General features: G+C 41.2%; 2 protein-coding genes across 3 annotated transcripts in view; one reads left to right on the top strand and one right to left on the bottom strand.

Annotated features, from left to right (window-relative positions):
• The window catches only part of RBBP9 (RB binding protein 9, serine hydrolase), an 11081-nt gene extending 9933 nt beyond the window's left edge, over positions 1-1148 (bottom strand). The window contains exon 1 of the mRNA XM_004376434.2: positions 1093-1148. The gene's annotated coding sequence lies outside the window, so the exon portion shown is untranslated. The remainder of the gene's footprint in view (positions 1-1092) is intronic.
• A 278-nt stretch (positions 1149-1426) lies between these two features.
• SEC23B (SEC23 homolog B, COPII coat complex component) overlaps positions 1427-15061 on the top strand; it is a 42465-nt gene continuing 28830 nt past the window's right edge. Inside the window, exons 1-8 of one of the 2 annotated variants that reach the window (XM_023731407.1) lie at positions 1427-1572; positions 4660-4883; positions 7177-7234; positions 9416-9502; positions 11180-11416; positions 11523-11608; positions 13572-13716; positions 14117-14275. In XM_023731407.1, coding sequence (XP_023587175.1) covers positions 4663-4883; positions 7177-7234; positions 9416-9502; positions 11180-11416; positions 11523-11608; positions 13572-13716; positions 14117-14275 — 993 coding nt within the window. In that variant the 5' untranslated portion in view covers positions 1427-1572; positions 4660-4662. Of the gene's footprint in view, positions 1611-4659; positions 4884-7176; positions 7235-9415; positions 9503-11179; positions 11417-11522; positions 11609-13571; positions 13717-14116; positions 14276-15061 lie in introns of both variants that reach the window. The other variant, XM_004376432.3, reaches the window with a different exon arrangement.

Genomic DNA, 15061 nt, shown 5'->3' with positions numbered 1-15061 from the left:
GGTTGTTAACCAATGTCATAAAACAACATGTGTACTACTGTTTCATGAGAAACTATTTGTTCTGTAAGCCTTCACCTGAAGTACAATAAAATATAAAAAAAAAAAAAAAGACAATGCTGTATGAAAATTCTTCCTGATCACAAATTTATCAGTTCTGTTCCCACCCCTTTTTCCATGGCAATGGCAATAAAACTTGGTATAAGACTTTGGAAAGTTTTTATCTTCGGAACATTTCTGACATGCTAGTTGAAATGTTACCCCGAGTTGCAAATTGTATATTCAATAAACATTAATCGATTTCTATTATTGGCTTAATATGATTTTTGCTTCAACAGTAGAGATTAATTTGAACTTCCTAAACTCACAAAAATTTATTTATCAAATAGGCTAACATCATTCATATATTGAAGATCATGAGAAATGTAAACTTTTTCAACAAAACTCAACCATTATTCTGACAAACTATATTTACAGTAATTATTTCATAGCGCATCAACAAACTAATCTTTGTGTTCTTTAAAAACCCATTACTGTGGATTCCGACTCATAGCGACCCTATGGGACAGAGTAGAACTCCCCCATAGGGTTTCCAAGGGAGCGGCTGGTGCATTCGAACTGTCAACCTTTGGTTAGCAGTCTAGCTCTTAAACATTGTGCCACCAAATTTAAAACTTTGTACTAATATTAAATTGAGCGAATTAATGGACAATTCTTGGATGCTTAGTTATGTTCTAATATATAGTGTTGCTTATCTTTATATGCTATTGAGGAACTCTTATCTTTGGGTCAGATTAATGAACTCGTTCATTTTTGCCACTTGTAAGAGATATGAAACGTCTGTACTGGCTGTAGAAAGTTGTTTTGTAGTCATAAGCTTAAAGTGTCTTAAAATGCTTGAATATGACAGTTCTCAATAGTGCCAGAGTCTCTAAGAGGAAACTGTGTAACGGGATGAAGCATAAATACGCACGCTGTAATTACACTGAATATTACGTGCACGCAGTAACCATCCCAGACATGCATGTGAGCGCCTGTCCCCACGCCCACGACCTCAGGCCCGCCGCCTCCGCCCCGCGCCTTCCGCTGACTTACGCCTTATTCCGGCCAGCTGGTTTCCACCCTTGGGCACCGCCCTCTCTTCCGGACCTACACGTCAGCGTTCTCGCTTCCCGGTAACTAAGACGATGAGAAGGACTTCCTACTGAGGCGGATTTACGTCATATTGGAACCAAGTGAAGCCCTGAGACGTGCTGGCTGCTCCCAGAGAATGGTCTGGTGGGCTCTAGGGTTTCCTGAAACGGAAAAGTTTAGGGGCAAACGTGGGGACAGGTTCTCTGAGGAACTGCGGTTTTGAAGCTATACACACGACTACCTTTTCCAAAATGGCGGCGCGGCTTCACTGAGTGTCTTGCTTCCGCTCGCCGCCGGATTGGCGCTCTTTGATTGGCTATTGGACGGTGCCGTGGAGTGACGTACAGGTGTGCTGACCAATCGGCTGAGAGCTGAGCTGGACTTGGCGGTGGGAGCCGAAGCAGGACTCTTCCAGCTGTTGGTGCGCCCTGCTTCGGCCAGGTGAGCCGGTCCTGCCTGCTGAGCGCTGGAACACGCAGGTGATGGGGATGGGGGGCCGCCAGCGTGAGCATGAGCCTCTGCAGGGGACTTGGTGGGCAGCTCTGGTTTGGGGTGAGGCATCTTCCCCGGGGGGGCAGGAGAACTGGAAGGAGAGGGTGACCCAGAAGTCGGCTGAGTGAGAAATCCCCCGCCAGGCCGGGCGGTCCAAGCACCGGTTTCTGTCTCCCCCTCTCTCAGAATCGCGGGGTGCGCCCAGCCGAAAGGATCCAACCCCTATTTTACAGTTGAGGAGTCTGGGATTCAGGTGATAAGACTTCTGCTTCGTGACAGGTCTGGGTCTAGAACCCAGGCCTTTGGACCTCCTTCAAGGGTTAAACCTTACTTAAACTTGGCTACAGATGGCCACTGTGTCCTGAAAAGTCATACCTTGGTAATATAAGGGTGATTTCAGATTTTTTTGGCGGATACCACTCACAGGATCTTCCTAGGCCTTTCGTTCACTTATTCACTAATTCATTTATTGAGCTATTAATAATTTTACTCTTCCACTTTTGAGAATTTGATAGAAACCATGGACCCATCTCCCCAGAGAAGTGGGCATTCGCTCATACACACAAATTTTGCGTATAATTTCAAAGGGTTCATTGACTTCCAAAGTCCTCTGTGGGTTATGTGCCCAGGGTTAAGAACGCATGTTCTAGAAGGGATAGGGCAAAGAAAGTAGGGGACAGAGAGAGCAAGTTTTAATATGTGGATACTTGGGGACATTGGATAGAGCCAGTACTTTCTAATAAAGGAGACTGTGTTTTGGAGAAGGGAAAACAGTCATTTAATGAAGGCTTCTGAGGTACTTGCTGAGACTTGTGCTTTCATTAGAACTTGCTTTCATTCCCACTTCAGTTATCTCTTTGCCATATGTGTGCAGTACTTGAGTTTTCCGTGGTTGCCAGAAATAACATACAATTGCTAGAGAGTTTCGGTTGGAGCAAACATTTGGAATTTCTGTGGTCTGGGTTGTGTGTAATGGAGTAATTCATTCATTTGCTCTTCTAGTAATATTATTGCTTTAGTCCAAATTATTTACAGTACTACCAGTACCATTTGCTGTTGAGTCGATTTTGACTCATGGCAACCCCATGTGTGTCAGAGTAGAACTGTGCTGCATAGGGTTTTCAGTGGCTGATTTTCTGAAAGTAGATTGCCAAGCCTTTTATCTGAGGTACCTCTGGATGGACTCAGACCTCTAGCAAGCAAGTGCATTAACCGTTTGCACCACCCGGGGACTACAGGATGTGTAACGCACTCAGTGAAGTTGGGTTTATCCAGGTTTGAGAAGCTTAGTGAAGGGCTGTTTTACTGACTGGAGTCTTTCAAAGCATGAGCAGAAGCAACTATGGCAAGGAAGCAGGTCGTGGTGAGACTCATCATAGTAGCAAACTTTCCTTTGTGATTTTGCTGGTTCCACCTAGACAGACTTTGACTCAAAACTGGTGGCTGCTCCCATTATGAACTGGATTCAGAGATCAATACCCGATTCTTTTCTCCACAGTAAGCAAGGGGGGGAGAAAGGGCACAAAAACATAAGATAATATGGAATGTAAAATTTAATACATTGTTTCAGTTTTAATAGAGCAAGGAGGGAAGGGGATCAGGGAGGAAGGTAACTGGACAAGGAAACAGGGTTTAGGCTTGACCTTGGACAAGGGGCTGAAATGGGCTTAGTGGCTGGATGATGTTTGATCTGAGAGGAGGTTTGTTGTTAGCTGCTCTTGAATCAGCCCCTGACTCATGGAGACCCCATGCACAATGGAACAAAGCACTGCTTATCCTGTGCCATCCCTTTGATTGGTTGCAGATCAGACCGTTGGTGATCCATAGGGTTTTCATTAGTTGATTTTCAGAAATAAACCTCCAGGACTTTCTTCTTAGTCAGTCTTAGTCTGGAAGCTCCGCTGAAACCAATTAAGCATCATAGCACACAAGCCTTCACTGACAGACAGGTGGTGGCTTTGTGTGAGGTGCATTGGGCAGGAATCCAACCCAGATCTCCCGCATGGAAGGCGAGAATTCTCTCAGTGAACCACCACTGCCCCTTGAAAGGAGGTTTATATTCATATTATTCAATTACATGCAGCTTAGAGATGGTCAAATGATTGCAAACCTTTTGCTTTTTAAAAAATTTTTGTAAGTGCTAGAAAGAAGGGCTGAGAAAGGAACAGTAGTCAAAGTTAACCGAGGTGAATTGGCTTCTGGGAAGGGAGAAGGCTTTGATATTCTCATCCTGCAGTGACAGGCTTTTCAGAGCAAGTGGTTAGGAAGCACCGTGTTAGATTACTGTTATGGATTGAATTGTTTCCCACAAAAATGCATGTTGTAAAACCCATTCCCAAATGGGATTATGGAAACCTGGTGGCATAGTGGTTAAGTGCCGTGGCTGCTAACCAAAAGGTCGGCAGTTCAGATCCATCAAGGCGCTCCGTGAAAACTATGGGGCAGTTCTACTCTGTCCTTTAGGGTCGCTATGAGTCAGAATCGACTCGACAGCAGTGGGTTTCGTTTTTTTGGTTTACATTCCTGGGACTGCGTTGATTCCTATCCTGCCTGAGGCCTGGCTGTTTTTCCTTCGAGTCTATAAATTACCCAGGTTTTTAAATGGGATTATAACCACAGGGATCCCTGGTTTTAATCCCATTTGGGAATGTGATTTCTTTGTTATGTTAGTGTGGTAGTATTAGTCTAGGATGTGTTTTAAGTCAGTCTCTAGAGATATAAAAGAGCAAGTTAAGCAAGCAAGCAAGCACAAATGGGGGAAGACAGATGCCAGTCCACATGAAGATCACCAAGGAGCCAAGGAGCAGAAGCTGAAAAGACATAAGGACCTTCCCCCAAAGCCCACAGAGAGAAAAAGTCTTGCTCTAGAGCCAACATCCTGAATTCTAGCCTCCTAAACTGTGAGAGCATAAATTTCTGTTTGTTAAAGCCACCTACTTATATTTGTCATAGCAGCACTAGATAACTAAGACTGATTATTTTCTTTAGTTGAGAATTTCATATACTATTAAAGTTTTATCTTCATTTCCTTTTTAGACTATGGCAACGTATCTAGAGTTTATTCAGAAGAATGAAGAACAGGATGGTGTGCGTTTTAGTTGGAACGTGTGGCCTTCTAGTCGTCTTGAGGCTACGAGAATGGTTGTCCCCCTGGCTTGTCTCTTTACTCCTTTAAAAGAACGTCCGGACCTGCCTCCTGTGCAGTATGAACCTGTGCTTTGCAGCAGGCCAACTTGCAAAGCCATTCTCAATCCACTATGGTAGGAATTCCTTTAAAAACTTGTGAAAATGATGAATACAATAAATTATCCCATTTATGTGATCCTCATAAAAATCAGTCAGTTGGGCAGGTCGTCAGTTTTCAGTGAGATTCTTAGGTGATGGATGCTTGTAGACATCTCCCTGTCCCAACATTCCAGATAAAATTAGAATCTTAGGGGAATAAGGTGGAGGTAGAGGGAAAGGATTCCCAGTTCACTTTATTTGCTGATTGTCAGTTTGCTGTTGGCTTAGTCCATACCTGTTAGGTTTTACTGGCACCTTTTAAAGCATTTTTCCCCCTAAACCCAAAAGCTTTAGACGAGTTTTTCTATTACTTACCTGGTATGGTGATGTTGTATGACGGGAAGAAGTGATAGACATTAACTGTAATGATTTTAACTCTAGTGATTTTATTGTTAAATGTTGTGATTTTTCTGCACCTGAGACCTATGGTATTTCTCTTGGATATAGGATTATTTGAAAGAATTTTAAACAGGTAGAGTGTGTCATAAATGTTCTTTAAAAAATAAACTTTTCATGTGAGGAAGTATTTTTTGCTTCATTCTCCTTGCTTTAACTTAATGTGCCCATCTACAAACTGATGCTGCTTTGTTTTTAAAGTGATGCCCATTGATTGTTAATTTTCTAAATGTAGAAAAGGAAATAAAGCAACTGAAGCATTGTCTTGAACCAGTTCTAGGAAGTGTGTCAGCCCCCACTTTCTTCAGGTGGACTATATGAGGTTAATGTCTAGAAAGTTTTCCTGTGTGTGAAATGTGCTGCTTTTAGTATTGAAATTAAGTAGCTTCACAAACCTGAACAATAAAAATGTTAGAAAAAAGTGCTGTCAATAAGTTGTACACCTGTAAAAAGTTGAATTGGCATAAGTTGTATGATGGACATATTAACAACAATGACCAAAAAAATAGTAGCTGCTGAGGCTGCTTATGTGCAGCCAAACACATCATGGGATTTAGTTCTTTGCTTTGGAGGTTTTGGGTCCTTGTTTCATGGGACATCCCAGTTAACTGGCCTAATACCACATTTAGTGCTTCTGTTCTACCTCCTACTTCCCTGCGGAGTTCCTTGGGTCTTAAAAGCTTCCAGGCTGCCGTTCAAGGCACAGCAATTGGTCTCTTGTTTGCCTGGAGCAACAGAGGAAGAAGGATAGGTAGAAATAGGAGGAAACGGAATATGTGGCTAATTGCCTCCATGAATAACTGCCTCCTTTGCTATGAGACCAGGAGAACTGGATGGTGCCTTGCTACCATTTCCAACATTTTGATCAACGAGTCTGTAGAAGAATCCTGATCAAAAGGAAGAAAATGCAGAACAGAATTTCAAATTCTCATGGACTCCAGACTTTCTGGAGCAACAGAGGAAGAAGGATAGTTAGAAATAGGAGGAAACGGAATATGTGGCTAATTGCCTCCATGAATAACTGCCTCCTTTGCTATGAGACCAGGAGAACTGGATGGTGCCTTGCTACCATTTCCAACATTTTGATCAACGAGTCTGTAGAAGAATCCTGATCAAAAGGAAGAAAATGCAGAACAGAATTTCAAATTCTCATGGACTCCAGACTTTCTGGAGCCATGGAGGTTAGATGAACCCCTGAAACTATTGCCCTGAGATAATCTTTAAACCTTAAAACAAAAATATCCCCTGAAGTCTTCTTAAAACCAAACAATAGTTTAACTTAACTAGTAAAAAATGTCTGCCTTGAGCACCATACTCTTTTAAGATCTACCTATATGCGATCAAATTGACAATAGCAACTTGAAAGGTTAGCTAGGAACGTGAGTTTATATTTTGGGGGAGGAACAACTCAGAAAAGGAGGGTGAGAATGGTCACACAACTCAAAGAATGTAATCAGTGTCACTGAATTGTACGTGTAGAAACTTGAATTGATGTATATTTTGCTGTGTATATTCTCAACAACAAGAAAATAAATACAATTTTTTTAATGTTAGAAAAAACACAAAGACTATGTTAACAGTTCAAAAAGAAATCTATAATTTATATAAATCATGAAATTAAAAAAATTAGGAAAGAGGAAAAAGGATTTACTAATTCTGTTTAGTAATACCAGCTGTTTGAAGGAAACTTTCAGTGTACTACATAGCCAGAGCACTAAGAGCAGCGAACGTTTTGCACACGCTTATCCGTTCATGTACACACACATAGAAACTCTCCTCTGTGTGATTTACTCAACTTGAAATTCACATTTGAATGCTTTCTACCCCAAAAATTGGAATGGTACTTACCTATAATATTTATCTTTTTCACAGTCAGGTTGATTATCGAGCAAAGCTTTGGGCCTGCAATTTCTGTTTCCAAAGAAATCAGGTATGTGAATTATTTTAAAAAATAATTTTACTTGTTTCATTTTAGTCGTGTGTACTATTCTGAAAAAATTAAGTGAGATTGAATTTGTCTATCCTGGCAGTAAGCAATTTCTGCTGTACTCAAGGTGGTAGCTTTTGTTAAGCATAATATTAAACCTTGACATTTGTGATTTTTCTGTTGTATGGTGGCTCTGTTTCATTATTGGAGTGCTTATTATTTGCTATAGAGGAGACATAAAATTTCATTTTCTTTTAAATTCTCTGTAGGTAGTGAATCTATTACCCTAAGAAAACAGATCTGTTGTTCATATTTCACTTCAGTGTGTTCTAATTATATAATGTAGTTTACTGAATTTTAATTTCCTGATCTTTCTAACTTTTAGGGCCCAAGTATCAGTGTTGAGTCCCTTTTGATTTTCAGATTTTAAAACTGCTAAACCAGAAGTAGCTCGGAAATGACAAGAGAGACTTCCCTTTAAAATTAGTTACGCCAGTAATGGAAATGTTCTAAAATTAGGTTGTTGTGATTTTTGCATAACTGAAAATTTATTAAAAATCATTGCATTGTACTCTTAAAATGAGTGGATTTTATAGTGTGTAAATTATACTTCAGTAAAGCTGTTAGGAAAAAAAATTGTGTCCAACAGAATTCTGTTTTCCGATAGATCTTAAGCTGTTGATAACATTCATTTATTTGTGCTCATATTTGATCATAATTAGAATTAACAGTGTCATCTCAGATACAGCATGTAATCAGTCCAATGATGAAGAAAACAATGTGTAGTTGATGACTAACTACAAGTTTGGAAGCTATAAGGAGATTCTATTCAAGATTTATCTCCACAAGAGATTCAGAAGTATATGTAAAAAACATCTCTACACCCTATTACATTTAGAACTGATGGCTGTCTTTAATGTAATTCATTGTCAGAATTCTAAGACAGGGTAGAGTGTTGGTTAAAAGCAAGGACTCTGGAGCCAGGCTGCCTCACTTTCACTCTCAGACCCACCTGTGTAACTTTGGGCAAGTCGCTGAACCTCCTGTTTCTCAGTATCCTTGTCTTTAAAATTAGGATAATAGCACTACCTACCTCATAGTACTGTTGTGAGAATTAAACTAAGGAAATGAACGTAAAGCCCTTAGAACAGTGCTTGTCACATAGTAAGAGCCAGGTAAGTATTTGATCTTCTATGATTACTTTTTAAAGATTGGGTAAGGCATATCTATAGTGACCACCTGCCAGTTGGTAGGTGTGGTCTAGAAATCTATGTGCCTTTGGCTGAAGTCATCTTTTGTAACCCTCCCAGCGGGTCCACGGGAAAAGGAACCTAAGTGAGTTGTAGAGCTAGAAGATGAGAGATGAGCCCTTGAGGGATCAGGGTGATCTCAGCCCCCTCCGACCCCTGGGTGAGCGAACAAGGCCTCTTCAGGTTACTAGGAAGGAGCCAGTGTGTCTGGCTGTATCTGTGTTTCTCTCACACGTTTTTGTAGTCCTAGATAAAGCTCCATTCTGCTAGGAGCTGCAGCCTGTCAGTAGCCATGGTCAGGATGGGGCTAGAGCTCTTTTGTTGGTTCCTGCTGGGACTCCTGATGCCCTGGTAGTATCCCTCCCTCCTGGCCAGTGGCCACTTGAGGCTGCCTGTCAGCCCTTCAGCAGCACTTCTGTTTGGTCACTCTGTGCTCTGTCATTGGCTGGAGTGATCGCCTCCTAAACCTTGGGAAAGATAAACCTAATTTTTTTTTTTTTTTTTTAATATCAAGCTATAGATTATCAGGATTAAAACCAGCCCACAAGCTATGGATTTAAAATGTTTTTGGAGAGTTTTTGAAACAGTAGAAAATCCTATGCCATTATGTTAAGTGCAAAAAGCAGGTTGCAAATTTCTAAGTACAGCATGATCTCAACTGTGCCTAAGTAGGAAAATTCTGGAAGGAAATATTGACAGTCATTGCCTCTAGATGATGCGATTATGGGGTTCTGTTGTGTTCCCCCCCATTATTTTCCTATATTTGCCAATTTTTCTACATTAAACATGTATTAAATGATGATTTTTGTGTCTCAGTAACTTTTTGTGCTTCTAGTATTAATACATGGTCATTAAATATGTTTATAAATGGAAAATAAAACAGTATTTTATTCAGCCCTAATAAAGCATTGTTTTGTATATGTCTTCTCTTCAGTTTCCTCCAGCTTATACAGGCATAACTGAGGTGAATCAACCTGCTGAATTGATGCCTCACTTTTCTACGATTGAGTACGTGATACAGGTAACTTCTGTGCCTGTGAATTTAATGAACAATGTTAAATAAAATACTGAGTTTTCCTTAATCCTTTGTCTTCCATGTTCTTAATGAGATAGATTGACACAGTGGCTGCAACAATGGGCGCAAGCATAGCAACAATTGTGAGGATGGCACAGGACCGGGCAGTGTTCCCTTCTGTTGTACATAGAGTCGTTATGAGTCGGAACTGACTCAGCGGCACCCGACAACAACAACTGAACGACAAGGGAAGGGGGATAGAAATCTGTGAGGGCATCAGGGTCCTAAACATTAAGTTATGGTGCATGTGCACTTATTGGCATTGTTTTTGAGTCTGGATAAAGGCTACAAAAAAAAGGCGAAACTGATTAAATTAAAAACCTGTCCCCACACAGCCTGCTGCATCTCAGCTGCTGGTACTTCGCTCTCCTAGTTGTTCGGCTTAAAAACCTTAGACTCATCTTTAATCTCTCTCTTCCTCTCACATCCCGTATCTAATCCATTAGGAAATCGCATTGGCTCTGTATTCAGAATTTATCCAGATTCTAACCACCTCTATCGCTCTCTCTCCCTTTTCTGCCTCCCTCTCCACCGCTGCTCTCTTGGGTCAAGCACTGTCTGTCATCGTATTTCTTTGGCAGTCCCCTAACTAGTCTTCCTGGTTTTCCACTTGCCCCCTTCCTTATATTTTATTCTTAACCCAGCAACCACCATGATTTTCTAAAGATACATACCACGTTACTTCTCTGTTCAGAAACCCTCAGTGGCTCCCCTGTCACTGAGAGTAAAAGAGTCTTCGAGCCCCGTGTGAGCCAACCCTGTGGTAACACTGTGACCTCAACTTCCGGTAGTGCCTGCGCTTGGCCGAATGGGCCTCCTTGGCTTAGGACCTTTGCTCTGTCTTTTTCCTCAGGATGGCACTCTCTTCCCCCGTGTATCTCTGTGGGTCCTTCCCTCTTCTCCTTCAGTTTTTCGCTCAAGTGATACTTTCTCGATGAGGCTGCCTGGACCTCTCTAATATCTGGAACCTGCCCCTGCCTCCACTACTGGTGTTTGTAATCCCCCTTACTCTGTTGTCCTTTTTCTTTTTTTTAATGGCACTTGCACCTTCTAAGATATTATATAACTTATTTGTTATGTTTATTGTCTGTCAATTCTCTCCCCAATCCAGAAAGTTAGCTCCTTGAGGCAGGCAGGGATCTCTGTTCCTTCCGTTCACTGATGCATCCAAGGACCTGGAACAGTGTCTGGCACATAGTAGGTATTCAGAAATGTTGAGTAAATTGTTAGATACAGACCTATAGCTTGTATGTTTAGTTTGTTTTGATAGAACCTGAGCCCGGGTGGCACAGTGGTTAAGAGCTGAGCTGCTAACCAAAAGGTTGGCAGTTCGAATCCACCAGCCGCTCCATGGAAACCCCATGCGGCAGTTTCTGTAGGGCCACTATGAGTTGGAATCGACTTGACTGCAGTAGGTTTGGTTTTTGTTTGTTTGTTTTTTAAGTTATTTAATAAGGTAAGTAGAAGTTAGAGATTTGTGTAGATGTCCTTATCCCCTTCTTGGAGGCTTTACTCTCATAAAGACAGATGAAAACTTGCCATTTTCATACCTGATTTGTTTTAAAAAGAGCCGGTTGTATCTATTTGGGTACTGATTGTTATGCTGTTTTTCTTTGCATGAAGCGAGGTGCTCAGTCCCCTCTGATCTTCCTCTATGTGGTTGACACATGCCTGGAGGAGGATGACCTTCAAGCCCTCAAAGAGTCCCTACAGATGTCCCTGAGTCTCCTCCCTCCAGACGCTCTGGTGGGCCTGATCACGTTTGGGAGGATGGTGCAGGTTCACGAACTAAGCTACGAAGGAATCTCCAAAAGTTATGTCTTTCGAGGAACCAAGGATTTAACTGCAAAGCAAATTCAGGTTTGTGTCTTGCTTGAACACAAACAGTAATATGGACATTTCTTAAAAATTAGTCACTTGCTTTTACTTTTAATGTTATGGGAAATGAGTCTTTTTGGTTTTCTAGGATATGCTGGGCCTTACCAAGCCAGCCATGCCCACGCAGCAAGCAAGACCTGCTCAACCACAGGAACACCCTTTTGTTTCCAGCAGGTGAGGTCTGACATGTTGTATTATACCTACTATATGGGGCATGCAAGAGAGTCCATTGGAGTGAGGGAAGAAGAACATCAGAAATTTTATTATATTATTTTTATTTTTTTTATATTTTATTGTAGTTCAGGTGAAGGCTTACAGAACAAATAGTTTCTCATGAAACAGTAGTACACATGTTGTTTTATGACATTGGATAACACCCTCACAACATATTAACCCTCTAACTTCTCAATTTTTTTTTTTTTTTTTGGTGAAAATACACATAGCCAAATATACACTATTTCAAAAATTTCTACATACACAGTTCAGTGACATTTGACTACGCTCTTCCAATTGTGCTGTTATTCTCACTTAAGATGAAGGCTTACAGAACAAAATAGTTTCTCATTTAACAGTTACTACAAATGTTGCCCTATGAAAATGGTTAACAATCTCACAACACATTAACAATATCCTTACTCAACCTTATGTTCCCTATCACCAGCTTCCTTGTCCCCTTCTGCCTTCTGGCCCTTGTCACTGGACTCCTGTACCTCGTTAGTCTCATTTGGTTTTACCGGGCTGTCCACTCCCAGGCTGAACGGTGAACCTCAGAGATAACTTCACCACTGAGCTAAAAGGGTGTCTGGGAGCCATACTCTCGGGGTTTCTCCAGTCTCCTTTAGTCCAGTATATCTGGTCTTTTTTTTTTTGTGAGTTAGAATTATGTTCTATGTCCTTCTCCACCCAGAACCGTCTGTTGTGATCCTGGTCAGAGCAGTCAGTGGTGGTAGCCGGGCACCATCTAGCTGTACTGGACTCAGTCCGGTGGAGGCCTTGGTAGCTGTGGACAGTTAGTCCTTCAGACTAATCCTTTCCTTGTATCCTGTTCTCTTCGTTCTCCCTTGCTCCTGAAGGGATGAGACCAGTGGAGTATCTTAGATGGCTGCTCACAGGCTTTTAAGACCCCAGACACTACTCACCAAGGTAGAATGTAGAGCTTTGTCTTTATAAGCTGTGTCATGCCAATTGAGCTAGATGTTCCCCGAGACCATGGTCCCCACAGCCCTCCGCCCCGCAATTCAGTCCCACGGGGAGTTTGGATGTGTCTATGCGGCTTCCGTGACCTTTCCTTGTACAGGTTGTGCTAGTTATTTTCTTATTTTTAGAGAAGAAAATAAATGCTTACATCTAACCAATATCTACTAGTTTATAATGTATATAACACATCAGTACATATGTATAATTTTTAACTAAATTCTTACACACGCATGTACATATATGGGAGATTTGCTCAGAATATTTTTCCTGCTACTGTTGTTCGAGACCAAAAATGTTTGAAACCACTGAATTCAGTCATTCTCCTCATCTTGGACACGTATATGTTGTCCTTGTTGATCTTTAAGTAAAACTGGAAAAATTGGAACTCTTTGGGTTGCACCCCAAGAAACCTGAGGCTAGACACTCACTTTACCCCGTCTGTTGGGGGCCTGGGGCTGCCTTGGGCAGGGTTAAAAGCCAGCAAACACAATAAAGTGCATTGGCGAACATACTGGGGACAGCGCCTCTATTCTGATAAGAAACGACAGTGCTTCTCCTAAGGCTCAAGAGAAGCACAAACTGAATCTTTAGAATGATGGAAGAGTGTCCTCATAGATGAACCACACATGGGTTGAATTCACGTTAGGCTTGTCCGCAGATTCCTTGCTGATTAAAATCAAACTGATTTGCTTTGCTGTAGTTTGATTGTCTTATATGCTATGTATATAAATTGCTAAGTACTAGACTTTTAATTTTATTCCTCAATAAAATTGCTTTGAACTATTTTGTGTTTGTAGTTTGAGATTAACTTTGAAGGAAAAAAATTACAATTTTTTGTCTACTCTGAATAATTATCTTGAAGAGCAGTAAGTATCACCTAGGGTTGAAAATCAGAGTACTTTATTAAGCTGTATTGACATGTCCATTCAAAATTGTGCAGATTTCTGCAGCCTGTTCACAAGATTGACATGAACCTCACTGATCTTCTTGGGGAGTTGCAAAGGGACCCATGGCCAGTAACTCAGGGGAAAAGACCTCTGCGATCCACTGGTGTTGCTTTGTCCATTGCTGTTGGCTTGTTGGAGGTAATTCAGAATTTACTGGGACTTCTCAAATCATGGAAACTTGCTATCAGAAATTGTACTTGTTGGCTTTTTTCAAAATCAGTTGTGACCTAAGTCAGTTGACTCTCAGTTAATTTATCAGAAAGTACTTCATTATTATTATCTACACTGAAGGAAGCCTTTCATGTTTTCAAAATACCTAAAGTTTTTGTAAGAAACAGGGAATTAGGGTAATGATAAATGCTGAGAGTAAGTTAATAAAACTGAGTAAAACGATCAGGAAGAAGATAAACATCGCTTTTGTGGTATTATCAGTATTAAGAACAGCTGAGAAAACTCATCTTTGAGGTATTTAGGGAAACTGAAACCATGCTTGGGGTGGGGCTGTATACTTCTAAAATGATGCCATTTGTGGTTTTAGGGCACTTTTCCAAACACAGGAGCCAGGATCATGTTGTTCACTGGAGGTCCCCCCACTCAAGGGCCTGGCATGGTGGTTGGAGATGAATTAAAGACTCCTATTCGTTCCTGGCATGATATTGAAAAAGACAATGCACGTTTCATGAAAAAGGCAACCAAGGTAGGTATTCTTGGAGAGGCTAATTATGGTGACCCAGTGCCAGGCTGAGGCTGCACAGGAGTGACATGGGCTACTTCCTGAGGCCATACTTCATGGTCAGCATGATGCTCTTACTGTCTGTACTTTTAGACCTTAGAGTGGGTGGCCTTAAAACTACTATAAGTTTTTTTTTTTAATTGTACTTCAGGTGAAGGTTTACAGAACAAATAGTTTGTCGTTAAACAGTAGTACACATATTGTTTTATGACATTGGTTAACAGCCCCACGACATGTCAACCCTCTCCTTTCTCAACCTTTTTTTTCTTTTTTTTTTGGTGAAAATATACATAGCCAAAGATACACCATTTCAAAGATTTCTACATGCACAGTTCAGTGACATCGACTACACTCTTCCAATTGTGCTGCTGTTCTCACTTTAGATGAAGGTTTACAGAGCAAAATAGTTTCTCGTTAAACAGTTAATATACAGGTTGCGCTATGACAATGGTTAACAACCTCACTACACATCAGCACTGTCCTTAATCAGCCTCGGGTTCCTTATCACCAGCTTTCCTGTCCCCTTTTGCCGTCTAGCCCTTGTCCCTGGACTGCTTTGCCTCATTCCCTTTTGTTTTATGGGGCCGTCCAATCCCCAGCTGAACGGTGAACCTTGGAAGTGACTTTACCACTGAGCTAAAAGAGTGTCTGGGTGCCATACTCTCAGGGTTTCTCCAGTCTCCTTTAGGCCAGTAAATCTGGTCTTTTTTGTGTGTGTTAGAATTTTGTTCTACATCCTTCTCCAGCTCT

The sequence above is a fragment of the Trichechus manatus genome, unplaced genomic scaffold (genome assembly GCF_000243295.1).
Source record: "Trichechus manatus latirostris isolate Lorelei unplaced genomic scaffold, TriManLat1.0 scaffold00042, whole genome shotgun sequence".
NCBI lineage: Eukaryota > Metazoa > Chordata > Mammalia > Sirenia > Trichechidae > Trichechus > Trichechus manatus.
This window is presented reverse-complemented; position numbering and strand designations above follow the sequence as displayed.